We start from the raw sequence: 13,554 nt of genomic DNA on the forward strand, positions 1-13,554 counted from the left end.
GAGAATAAAGACAATCATGAAGTGAGAATGGGCAGTGAGGAGGGCTCCGGCCGTGTGCCTGATCTTTCTGATCCCTGACGGAGGCTGCCACATTCCTGCTGCCAAAGAGAGGGAGTTATGAATGGGAACGGCCTCCGAGATGACGGAATTCCTCGAGGTTACTGGCTCTGTTGGAATCTGATTAGATCAGGCCATTTAACACTCTCCCATCAAACCTGAAGGTCCGGTTTGATTTGATCGATGGGGTCATGCTGTGAATTAGTCGTTCATTTCGTTTGAACACCACCAGGCTGTTTTTATGTAAGGCTTCTCAGCGTTATCTTTTTTTTAACTCTTGACGGGGCGCCTACCTCAACTCGGAGCTGAAAATAAAACTGGTACGACAGCATAGCTGTGCTTTCCGAGCCTCCGCAGCCCGTAGGCCTCTGATTCCAGGGCCCGATTATCCCCACGCGCTCAGAAACAGGCTGATTTATCCCCAGCCGAGGCCTGTAGTCTTTCATTCAGAGCTCTAAAGCAGGCAACTAACGTATAGGGGTCAGGTTGTGTCCTCTTGACATCCGTTTAACATTTGCTGCCAGCTGCTGTGGCCTGGAGTACGTGGAACATGTCTGAGCTGGTCCCTGCAGAACTGGCACGTGTGCAGTCGCATGCAGTTCTCGCGAATCGGAGTCTTGGCACATCCTGTTTGTCGATTTGAGTGACTGCAGTTCAGATTAGTGTCCATAACTGGCAATACATGCTGGAGCAGTGAAGAGAGGAGACCGTTCACAACTGCAGCTGCAGAAACCCTGTTTGCCCTGGTGATGAATTTAAAGACCAAAATACAGGTGGCCTGTAAGTTAAGTTTATTAAACTAAAGAAGCAGGAAAATGAGAGTGCGTTCGTGTGTGTGAAAGAGAGAGAGGAGGGGAGAAAGGTGGGGGGCTTACTCCACGGAGCCAGTGTTCATTCCCATGTCTGCTGTGGGATTATTAACAATGAGAGCTTTGTAGAGAGGGCATTAGGCTAATATCAGTCCACTCTTTTTATTTGTACTTTCTCTGGATAATAGAAAGGGGCTAGTGTGCCATCCTGAGTTGATGGGGGTTTTGTGTGAAATGCTCTTTTGTTTTACGCCCCCTCACTGGACGTACTGTAGCACAATTAACAGAGCAGCCAGTCTGAGATCTCGGCTGGCTTTGTGTTTCTGTCGGCAAACGTATGAGGGCTGGGGTGGGGGGGTGGGGAGGAGGTAGACCAAGCCCAAGCCCTTCAGACATCAGACTGCTGAAGTAATGTGAAATATACATGGACTGGAGGATATGGCTTTTAAAAGTCTTTCTCTGGATCGCACTGGCTGCTGTAGCTCAGGGCCTCGGGCACAGGCCCCGTCCAAGTCCGGGGTCACTTCTCAGGCAGCAGACGGTGAGCTCTTTATTTTGGAGGGGGGGCAAAAAAGGCCCACGTGACCCTCACGGCTCTGCTCTCAGACGTTGTTTTCCATGGCAGGCTGAGCACTTTTTTCCAACTCATCCACTCTCAGCAGTGGTCTGGACGCCCGGCTCAGTCCAGAGATCAGCCTGGCAGCCGCACGCTTGTCTGACACGTCCAGCACACTCCAAACACCAACCCACTTAGCAGGCTGAAAGGCAGGGCTTTCTCAGGTTTAACAGGCCCTGGCCACTGGGGACCCAGCAGCGAGATCAAATTCAGAGTCACACTTCTGTAGACAGGTTATTCCTGATTGACTCCCACTCCTGATTTTTGGTTCGGCTGCTCATTCTCCCAAAGCAGCTTTAGAGAAATCTGGGTCCCCCCGACTCCCTCAGAACCACTTAAAGGAAGCAGCGTTATTCTCAGTACGTCACTGGAGCCAAACAACCCAGCAAGAGCAGTTGGAGTAAAGATAAATGGATTTAAGAGCGTATAATACTGCGAGCATACAACCGAAGACAAGAAAAAAGCACTTGAAAACCAGTGATCACTGTTAGAGATCTGCCAACCTGTGTTTTAGGAGCGGTGCTTGTTTACTGTTGATTCAGATTGGGGTCTACAAACACAAACAGCCCATGTGCAATTAACAAAGATGCGGTTAACGATTAACTCTGCCGTCCTGGAGTCTTTTCTGAGCTGGAGGTTTAGGAGCTGTTTTTATGTTAATGTCGGATCCAGGAATGCTGGTGTGGTAAAGCCTTGTCGTCGGGGTGATGTCGAAAATGCGGCGCAGGCTTGGCCTCTCCTGCTGCATGCCACAACACCACAGCATTCCTCCTTAACCGCTTAGATGCGGCTCCTCCTCGAGGTCACTTAACCACCGAACACACACACACACACTCACACACACACTTGCATTCGCCCACAAGGAAGCAGAGCTTTTATACACAGTTAATCAATGTATTGATCTGGAATTCAGGACTGTGGGAACTATCTGTTCCTTCAAGTCACAACATTGAGTCAGAACACTCTTGGGAGCTCTTGAGTTTTGTGTTTCAGAGACAACTGTTGTGCTGCGCTCTGAGAGACAACAGTGGGAATGTTTTGAACTTAAAAAATACCACAAAAAAAACCCCAAAACACAGTTATAGTTGTACCTTTAATATTAAGGTGATTAAACGTGTAATAAATAATTGACAGAAGAGTAACAGTAAGACACAGATTCCTCTTCTGTCGGCTTACTATTTGTTCATTTAAGGTCTGTTCTGTCACAGAAATACATTAATATAACTTTACAGAGCAGATGGAGCCTGTCACACTTGAGAATGATTTTGTCTTTGTTTGTCACATCATTTATATAATTTCAGGTCCTGGTTCGCATCGAAAACAAAGCTGTCTTTAAAAGAACAATAGAAATCTTTTGTGTTGTGACAGATAAATAATGAATTGTGATTTTAACTGCATCATTACATTCTATTAATGGAAATGTATCCTGATTTTTGACGGTTCCTGGTTAAAAGAAGTGTATTTAGTTACAGACGTAGGAGTGAACACAAGCTTCATCTGAATGGATTTATTACAGAGAAATCAGTTGGCGTTCACACGCTGTAGTGCTCTACATCACAAAGCACATGGTGTAGATGTGAAACAGTGATCCAGACCTTTGTGGACAGTGTTGCCGCTAGCTGCTTTATCAACAGCAGTGACACTGTAAAGCCAGGTCTCACAGCTAGCTACAAGGGTCCTCTTTTTTTTTACATGAACCAGAACCAGACTAAAGCACAGTGGCTGTGCAGCTTACAAACAGAACAACAGCAGGATCCAGTGTCTTCATCGTGTCACGACACAAACTCTCTTCAGCACAAGGCAAGGCAAGTTTATTTATAGAGCGCTTTTCATGCACCAAGGCAATTCAAAGTGTGTACAGAGTCAAAAGGAAAAAGCAGTTAAATTAAGGCATAAAAGGCATTTAAAACTATTAAAACAGTGCAATAAAAGAAAACACATGATTAAAATGATTCAAACAATTAAAATGATATAATAAAAGAATAAAAACTAAAGTGACACTAAAACAGAGCCGGAGTTTTTACCCTACACTCCTAGGAACAGCACATCCAGGCGAATGCTATTTACCTTCACTTTAACTTTCTCTTCACAAGGCATTTAAAGTGTATTTGTCATTGTTACTTAACCTTAAAAAAACTGAACCCAAATAAAGTGAATAGACATCATTTCTCTAGTTCTCCCAGTGGGAACGACGTCAGGAGAGGCTCTGGCTGGGTCTTGTGAGTCTTTGTACGTGACTGCGACCTTCATGAGTTCTCTGGGTTTGGAGAAGGGATCCAGACCTGGAGCTCGGAGGGATGCATGATCGGATCACCGGATTTTCTTTTTCTTCCCCTTCCTCATCTCACACAATTTACTTGTTGTTGGGCCGCAGTCTGGGGTCACGCTGTCGCAGAGTTGTTTAACATACTGGGCAGCGATCCAGCCTTCGCACATTTTAGAACCTAATTAGATAATCCTAAATCGCACTTTTGTTTCAGTTCCCATTACAACACAAGCAAGTCTGCAGGCGCTTGGCTCGGTGCAGCGCAGACAGGGCTTAGTTTTGTTTGGACGCACTCGAGAAGCTGGTGCAACAAGTAAGGGACTCGCCTTACATTAACAATACAACGACACAATTGCCCTTCCTTTAATATTTATGTGGAGTTTGTACCTGGAAAGACATCGCACATCATAACCATAATCACAATTACGTTTAGTTTTGTTTAGTTTAGTTTACGTTCTTTGCCTTTGGCCTTTTTAGCAGAGACTCGTCTTCTGGGACGTCAGACAGGGCAGTTTTAAATGACAGGGCACTATGTAGCTCAGTCTTTCTGAACCCTAAAGAGCAAATTGCATGCTGTACGAGGCGACATGACACCTGGAGTCCGGACAGAAGCTAATGAGCACACAAAGGCACTAATGTGTGGGCTCTCGAAACCTGAGCTCGTTTTTCTTGTTTCCAAGAGGCAACAAGGTGAATGACTACACTATCATACAGGCGAAGAGAAGTCTTCCTCTCCCTCCCTCTTCCCTCTTGACTTATTTTCTCTTTCTCTCTTGTCTTCTCTTCTCCTTGTCTCCTCTTTCTCTCTCCTTCCCTCCCTCTCTCAACTTCAGCAAATCTGTGCCAGGTCTATAGTTAGCTAACCCATGGACAGCTGCTGCCTGGGCCTGGCTGCTATTGCCCGGCCAGTTGTCCTGACCAGTAACAAGAGGAGTCACCCCCAGGCCTCTCCGACAGCTGAGGAGGATCTGACGAGGAACTGGTTCAACTTTCCACTGGACCCTTCACACACATTTGGGGTTTTGGTTTGCACAAACAAGCGCCTGTTAAAGCCAAGCTCAAGTTTAGGCCCGGTTTTCCTGTCCTGGGTCAATTTTGTATCGGCACTCTCTGAGAGTTTATGGGAAGTAATGCCGTATACCGCAGCGTTTTAAAATGTGGACGTTATCTCACAATTTGGGCGGTATTTATGACGTGTGTGCGGTGTCAAAATTCTGTTCTGTGTCTTTAAAGTGGAAGGCCATAAAGTTCATTTATGTGCGTTTAAAAGAGCCACAGTGAGGGGGAGCTGTGGGAGCTCACTGACTGCTGATGTCACAGTCTGAAAACAGGTGGAGAAAAAAATCACAAGCCCAGTAGCCCACTGCAGTGTGAGTTTAGAGCTGGGTTTGCGTTTAAAGAGAGAGGAATGAAGCTGTAAACTACAAAAAACGGTTGGGCTGTGCTGAACTGAACTGCACAGTGCCGAAAACCCTTCAGTTCACTTTGGGCTCAGAGAGCCCAAGCCCCACAGTAATACAGTATACAGTGATAATATTTTGAGATGGTGTGATGGTAGGAAAAATGTGGATAACGCACATCCCTAATGGGAAGTATCTGTGATTTTTCCAAACACGTTTGAACACCTCTGCAATTAAGGGTGTGTAGTGAAGTAGTAGGAGCAGAGATGAGCAGCACTTTATTGGGATGTGGGATTTTTGGGAAAGGATCTCCTCCAGTGAAAGACAAGTTTGGGGTGTGTGAGCGTTATTTGTCATCACTGAAACGGCACAAACAGAAGGTTACATGAGGTAAAGGGTGTATGATGTGAGCAATAATCATGATTCTAAAGCTTTAAAAGTCATGTGGTATGAGGGGCCCTCTCCAACTTTCTGTTTCCTGTGCTTTTCTCCTTCGTTCTCATCCGACTCGCTTGCTGTTCATTTCCAGGTTGATGAAACCACACCTTAGAGATTCAGCTGAATACACACGGCCTGTTCACGGCTCGTATTCCTGAGAACACACTAGCCGTAACTTGCCCCAGGGCCGGGAGAAGCCTCCGAACCCCTGCTCCGTTCTCCTGCCTCCTGCCAGCACGGAGCAGTTGAGATGCCTATAATTAGTAGCGCATTCCTCTTCCTGCCTTGCCCTCCCTCGCATTTTCAAATTCAATTAAATAGTTGTGATTCCAGGATTTCCAGCTGGTGCCCCTTGCTGGGGCGCAACAATTCAGACCGTCTAAATCTGACCCCTCCTGATCTGTCTTTTGGACAGTCCCACGACACCCTCTGCCTCCGTGTCCCTTTCTCCTTTCAGAGGAACTGTGCTATTGTGGCAGCCACAGGGGGGAAACCCCCCGTAATCTGAGCGAGACTGAACTGGGAAAGTGGATCCTCTCCTCTTTGTTCTGTTTCTCAGCCCTGCCGTGTCATTCTTGGTCAGGTTTAATGTGGAGGATGCTACTGATTCAGCCAAGCCACACCACATCCAGATCCAGCCTACGCCCTTTTTTTTTTTTTTTTAAACCACGCTCCCTCATTCCCTGGACATCCGGACGTAGTCATGGGCCGCACAGCAGTTGTTCTTGAGCTGATCAACAGATCAGCAGTAAAAAATACATCTGACCTACTTTCCACCAGGCCCTGATTAGCATTTAAAAACCCAATAGCATTAATATATGTCCACGCTAGAGGTTTTAATGATACATTCATGTGATGTGATGATACACTGCCCATCACATGGTGGCCCATGATTTGACTGCATTCATTAGACCAGTTTCTGATGTTGTATTCTTCATAACTGTGAGCCATATTCAGATAAAGAAGAATGATGACTGTGTTCATATTGTTTTACAGTCACCCTGTTATTAATGACTCTGTATCTGACTCCAGAGCATTGCAACAGTGTCCAAAAGCATAGTTACACCCCTGTGAATTTCCTGCTCCCAGATTATTGTAAAGCTAATTAACCCTTTAATCACAATTATTGTTACATTATGCTCAAAGTGCCAACAATTTTAATACGTTTGGCATTAGACATTAATTTAAAGAACCCACAAAAGTGAAGATGAAGTTGTGAGCCGTGTTGGTGCTTGTGCGTGGAGGTGTTTACGCTAGAAATCCCGTCCTGAGTGGAATATTCCTGAACACGGGTTCAGGAAGCCAGGATTTCTTTTGTCACACACCTAAGCAACCAATCCTGTAAATCTGGAGGGGTGTGGCTCTAAATATATGAGAGAGAGGCGGGGACTACTAGCTAAGGCGAACTGAACACAGACGAAGGGGTAGAGTTACATTTAAACCACTTTTAAGGTTTGGGGCTTTTGTTTTCCTCTTTAACTTGTATTTCTGCGATTTTTAGGGTTTTGACTGATGACCAGAGACGGACTTCAGGCTTTTGTTTTCTATGAAGCTAAAGCTAAAACACTGTCTGACAGTAAATGTCACTAACACTGGGTTAGAGGTGTAGAGGACTCAGGACTACTGCAGAGACCTACTGCTTTCAGGCACCGAATGTCCTCAGTCTGACACTTCTCCCAGCACTGGTGATATACACGACATGTCCCCTCCGCGCCGATCTTCATATCTTACAGCATATAAATAAAAACATTGTTGGATCCAGACCTTGTGTCGCTGCCTTTAAAGGAGAAGGTGGAGCGATTTGGCCCCGTTTCCATTGCTCTCTCCGTCATGAAATTTTAGCACAGTTTGAGAACACTGTTTCTAAAATAATGCCAAAATGGAGATACAAGGTTGTTTCACAGTAGTAGCAAAGTGTGTGTGTGTGTGAGAGAGAGAGAAAGGGAGAGAGCGAGAAACAGGGCTCTGCACAGAGAGAGCGACAGCTGCCGGACTATTCCGAGTCTCAGGATATTCAGTTTGCTGCTTATTTTTAGCGCCGAGCTGCACCTGCACGGACCGACTGGCCAAGACAACAGTCCGTCAGCGACCCGGTGTGCGCTGGTATCAGGAAAAACACTGAGACACAGACTGACTGTCCGTCCGCCCTTCTCTAGGAATCCCAGGGTGGTTATTTTAGATGAAGATTCAATATTGAAAATAATACAATAAGACTCTGACTCTGTCGATTGTGTGTGTGTGTGTGTGTGTATCACTGTTGTCTGCACGTAGACGGTCATGATTCCTGTTATGCTGGACATAAGTTATATTTCTCCAAGTCCTTGTGGACCATTTCTGTCGTGTCTGTTTCTGATGGAGTGGGAAAGCGTAACAGGAATAAGATCTAGATGCAGACAGCAGCAGTGTGTTCAGAAAACCATATGGTTCATCACAGCAGTGATTAAATGTCCCCCTCTTGGTTTTTTACGCTGTAGGAGATCTCTGTGTCTTACAGACTCTGAGCTGACCCTCTTATTTAGTCTGGAGCAGGTTTAAATAGAACAGTATCTCAGTCTGAGGCACTGCGGCCCGAAAGCGCAGGAGATAAAGCTCTTATTCTGAGGAGGTGTGAGTGAGACTCCGCAGTCAGGAATATGCCGTTGGTGTTAACGTTTCTCACTCTTTTATTTTTTCCCTCTTACACTGAATTGTGTAGGTGTGTGTGTGGGTGTGTTAGATGTGTGTATGTGGGTGTGTTGGATGTGACATGAGCCTAAGGTCACAATGTCCCATGCCAGGAAGGCTAGAGGGGTATGAAGTCCCCCAGCATTGGGCTGTGTGTGTGTGTGTGTGTGTGATATTTGCATTACTACTTTGTGTCCTTTTTCATTTCCAGTGCTAGTACACTTTAAGGAAGGCCAGCTTCTGGGTCTTTTTGTCTCGCTCTGTTTTTTTTCTCTCCTTCTGTCTCTCTTTCTCTGTCTCTGTCTCTCTCTCTCTGTCTCTCTCTCTCTGTCTCTCCCTCTCTTCTCTCTCTCTTTCTCTCTCTCTCTCTCTCTTTCTCTCTCTCTCCCTCTCTTTTCTCTCTCTCTTTCTCTCTCTCTCTCTCTCTCTCTCTCTCTCTCTCTCTCTCTCTCTCTCTCTCTCTCTCTCTCTCTCTCTCTCTCTCTCTCTCTCTCTCTCTCTCTCTCTCTCTCTCTCTCTCTCTCTCTCTCTCTCTCTCTCTCTGTGTGTGAGAGAGAGAGAGAGAGAGTGGGCCAGTGGAGGGAGGCTGTGTTGTTTCAGCCCTGGTGTCGCCCCAGATTCAGCACCCAGCCATTGTTTCTCTGATTTCCTGTGTGTGTAAGATTTTCTTTTGTAAACAGCACGCCGCTCTCGCGCACACAGAGCCATGCAGAGCTCAGTGAGTGCCCATGTGTCTAGTCGCCCTGTGGCCCGCTTAATGCAAACACTAGCTTCTGCTCTGCTTTGCTGTTCTCTCCAACCTTTTTCGCACCTCGAGCCCGAGAAAACTCTTCAGAACATAGGACCCCATAGGACACCTCCTTTTGTAGAGAACTGCCCAAGACAGGTTTGACCTGAGGAGCCAGGGGCTCTGAACTCGGGGGCCTTTCCACAGCTGCAGGACAGCTGCCCTTCCCTGGCCTCAGGGCTCTTCTCTACCAACTTCACACATCCCACCCCCTTCCTCATAAATCTCCCCCAGCTAAGATGAACACACTGCAGCATAAATCAGCCCCGCTGTTGACATCTCTCACACAAACACAGCTCTCAGTCCTCCAAATCCTCTTTCCACTCCTCACAGTTTAACTCTGTCACCGCTCCCCACGGTCAGGACATCGAGAGAGAATTAGCCAATCACGCTCAACTAACCATGCTTCTTTAATCAACAGAGATGTGTCTGTGTGTGATTCTCTCGAGAGCATGTGACTCTTTAGGAGACCCGTGCTCTCCATCTCTACTCTGTAGTGGTCTAATGCCATGAGCTGGACCTGTTCAGATCCCTTCACTTTTATTGTTTAGTAGAAGGGTAGGGCTGGACAATAGTTCAGTATCAAAAAATATCGCAATACAGCAATGATATGATTTTTAAATTCATTTTCAATATTTCAGTAGACATTATTTACAGCATCTGTCGCTGACTGACGGTCATTAGATGGCGCTGCCATCAGCTCATTCCAAATCACAAGAATATTAATATTGACAAAGCCAAGACGTTTCTGATTGACGGTGGTGTCATGTTCCTTGTTTGTTCTTGGCAGTTTTTCTGGAGGTATTTATATGGTTCGTATCGATATCAGAGTTATATCGAATCAGGACCCTGGAGCTGAGTGATTGCGACATGGGTTTCTCAGTATTTACACATGATTTTCCACATAAATGTTAAACATGTAACGCTGATGACCACATCTGTCTCACCCTGGAGTTGGCCAGACTTGGGCCTTAACAATTTGGGAAAAGTATACACTTTTAAAAATAAGGGAGCTACAAAGGGTTCTTTTGAGCGATGCCATGGTAGAACCACTTTTGGTTCCGTAAAGGCACAGTTTTGCTAATGACTTTTAAATGTACAATGTACAGAGATGGATCTTTATGGAACCAAAAGTGGCTCTTCTGTGGCATCGCTCAAAAAAAGAAGAAGAAGAACAGAGCATAATAAACTTCAGTTTTGGATATAACTGGACACTCCTTGGTGTAACTATAGGGAAGGAACCTTCTGTTTGAGATCTTGCCGAACTAAGGCTACTTTTACCTGAGTGTAGGTCCAGGCTGATTTACCAAGCCCTGTTTCTCTGACCGTAAATCTAATGAACTGCATGCTACACAACTTTTGTAGGGCACAGCATGTAGGAGTGTTATTGTTTTTACATCTACAACCAGCAGTGTATTGGTCTATAATCCCTTGAAACTGCAACGCACGAGCGTCAGCGGCTGCGCCCCCGAGAACAGGTTTCCTGCTCAGCCAAGGCCAGGTCTCAGATCAGCAGGAAGCGGCTAATCTTCCTGGTGCTGTGTAAATAGGGCTGAGTGAGTCACGCCAGGCTCGGGGCTCTTTTGTGCGTGTGGTGACTCACACCGCCTCGACTGGCTCGCCTCGCCTTCGACGTATCGGCTCGCCAGGGTTTGTGTACAAACAAGTCCACAATGCTGAGGAACCTAAATCCTGTGGATAGAAAACTACAGTTGAAACTTAATCTGTCCTAAGCCCTTTTTGCACTATGTGATCATGGCCATGAATTTTGAGTTCATGGGGGCTGCTGGAGATTGAGGGCCGTGCCTATTGCACGGTTTACGTGCTGCATGGATGTCCAAAAGTTTGTAGAACATGAAACCACCGTGGTCGCAGATGTTCGGTTGTGCACTCGACATCTGCACTCCACACAGAAAAAACATGAAATGAAGCGAGAAGCTCTGGAGCAGCTACACACGAGTCTAATATTACCATGCTCAATGCCAAGCGTGGGCTAGACGGGTGTACGTTTCTGCACCGTTGGGTTGTAGAGTAGAGTGGATGGAGGTGAACTAACCTCCTCCCTATTGTTCCAATTGGATTGGGTCAGATTTTCAAGCTATAAATGATAATCTTGTGAAGCTAAAAGTTCATCTGGGGCCTGATATGGTGTGGGTGTGTGTGAGTGTGAATAAAATCTGTAGGAATCCCTGCATTCCATCTGACGCGCCTTATTGTGAGGATATCTACACACACAATCGCGAAACGTGCTCCTGTACATTGTCCCTGGTCAAATGCCACGCCACTTTTCTTGAGCTCAGGCTCTATCTGATCTAAGTTAATGATTCTGCGCTGCCTTCTTGACTTCAGCTCGGCTCTCGATGAAGTGTGGGCCCCGAGCAGAAAAATGTAGAGGAGCCAGAATTTCATGTGCCCTGTGTTTGGATGGAGGGATGAGTTTAGTTGTGGGTTTAGTCCCTGAATGAAAAATTAAAGTCAAGGTAGTATTTTCATTTAATATTACAGCTTCAGAATCATTGTGATGCTTAACTGACTTGTACTCTCTAGGAGAATAGAGCCTCTGTCATTGCTACTTCGAGCTCAGCCCTCCAGCAACTGCACTATGTAATTCTGGAGGAGGGTAGGAAACCACACCCTCTCCCTCTTACTTACTGTTGCTTCAATACAGAAACAGGTTAAATATAAAATCTCTGACACTCCCAGGCCACAAGGGGTCAGTATAATAGGTGCTGAATAACAAAGGGAAAGGCCATGAACTTGTGTTTTTCTACATCTCTGACTGCAGCTTGTGTGCTAAACGATTGTTTTTGTGTGTGCCTTTGTGTCTTCCTGCAGTCACAATGAGAAAATCACCACGTGGCATGACCCTCGCAAGACCATGATGGCCAGCATGAATCAGATGAGTCTCCACACTCAGGCGACCAGCAACAATGGCAACATACCCCAGCGCTCCATGGCCTTGTCCCAGCCGAACCTCGGTGAGACTTTTTACAGCAGACACAGTCCCACTTCTCTGTCATTCAGAGGTTTTACTTTTAGGTGTTCTTTTCCACAGCCACACTTTGGCATGGTGTTCCTTCCCAAGCTGGAAACTAAACCCCTGGACTGTTGTGTTATCCACAAATGTCTACTATACACACTCAGAAAAAGTGTACCAACTGTGGTGGTAGCCTCAAGGGAAAAGTCCTTTACCTAGGAATCAAAAATATACCATACTCTGGTTAATTCTAGATTTTAAAGTTATGTTCATTTCATTCACCACATTCGTCACATTTCCTTCACAGGGCAACACACACACACACACACACACACACACACACACACACATAAGGACACTTTTGAGTCGCCAATCCACCTACCAACGTGTGTTTTTGGAGTGTGGGAGGAAACCAGAGCACCCGGAGGAAACCCACGCAGACACAGGGAGAACACACCACACTCCTCACAGACAATCACCCGGAGGAAACCCACGCAGACACAGGGAGAACACACCACACTCCTCACAGACAGTCACCCGGAGGAAACCCACGCAGACACAGAGAGAACACACCACACTCCTCACAGACAGTCACCCGGAGGAAACCCACGCAGACACAGGGAGAACACACCACACTCCTCACAGACAGTCACACAGAGGAAACCCACGCAGACACAGAGAGAACACACCACACTCCTCACAGACAGTCACCCGGAGGAAACTCACACAGACACAGGGAGAACACACCACACTCCTCACAGACAGTCACTCGGAGGAAACCCACGCAGACACAGGGAGAACACACCACACTCCTCACAGACAGTCACCCGGAGGAAACCCACGCAGACACAGGGAGAACACACCAAACTCCTCACAGACAGTCACCCGGAGGAAACCCACGCAGACACAGGGAGAACACACCACACTCCTCACAGACAGTCACCCGGAGGAAACCCACGCAGACACAGGGAGAACACACCACACTCCTCACAGACAGTCACCCGGAGGAAACCCACGCAGACACAGGGAGAACACACCACACTCCTCACAGACAGTCACCCGGAGGAAACCTGAGCAGGACTCAAACCCACAACCTCCAGGTCCCTGGAGCTGTGTGACTGCGACACTAAATGCTGCACCTCCGTGCCGCCCTATATATTCAACACAATTTAAAGATCTACAATTAAAATAGAATTAGGCTCAATTATGTTCCCTACCTGTTCACTTGAGGGTACCACCACAGTGACACTGTTTCTGAAAGTGTACCAATGCACACACTTAAATGCCCTGCAAAATATTATGTCACATTATTCAACAACTGAGCCCAAATTACCACCACAGTTGTTGACCTTACAGTGAGATGATTAGGGAGGACACACACACACACGTGTGCATGATCACACATCAAGAAGCGTAGAAGAGGAACATCTCATGCATCTTATCTTATCTCATGCCTGTGAACTCCCATATAATTTCCCCAGAATAGAAGCTGTCAGGCTTTCTGAGAGCCACAGGCTTGTGTTTATCTGCACGGATGCTA

General features: G+C 46.4%; 1 protein-coding gene across 2 annotated transcripts in view; it reads left to right on the forward strand.

Annotated features, from left to right (window-relative positions):
• wwtr1 (WW domain containing transcription regulator 1) overlaps positions 1–13,554 on the forward strand; it is a 44,671-nt gene that overhangs the window by 13,401 nt on the left and 17,716 nt on the right. For both annotated transcript variants that reach the window (XM_066647901.1, XM_066647900.1), the window contains exon 2: positions 11,873–12,015. In XM_066647901.1, coding sequence (XP_066503998.1) covers positions 11,873–12,015 — 143 coding nt within the window. The remainder of the gene's footprint in view (positions 1–11,872; positions 12,016–13,554) is intronic.

This window comes from Hoplias malabaricus, chromosome 16, assembly GCF_029633855.1.
Source record: "Hoplias malabaricus isolate fHopMal1 chromosome 16, fHopMal1.hap1, whole genome shotgun sequence".
NCBI lineage: Eukaryota > Metazoa > Chordata > Actinopteri > Characiformes > Erythrinidae > Hoplias > Hoplias malabaricus.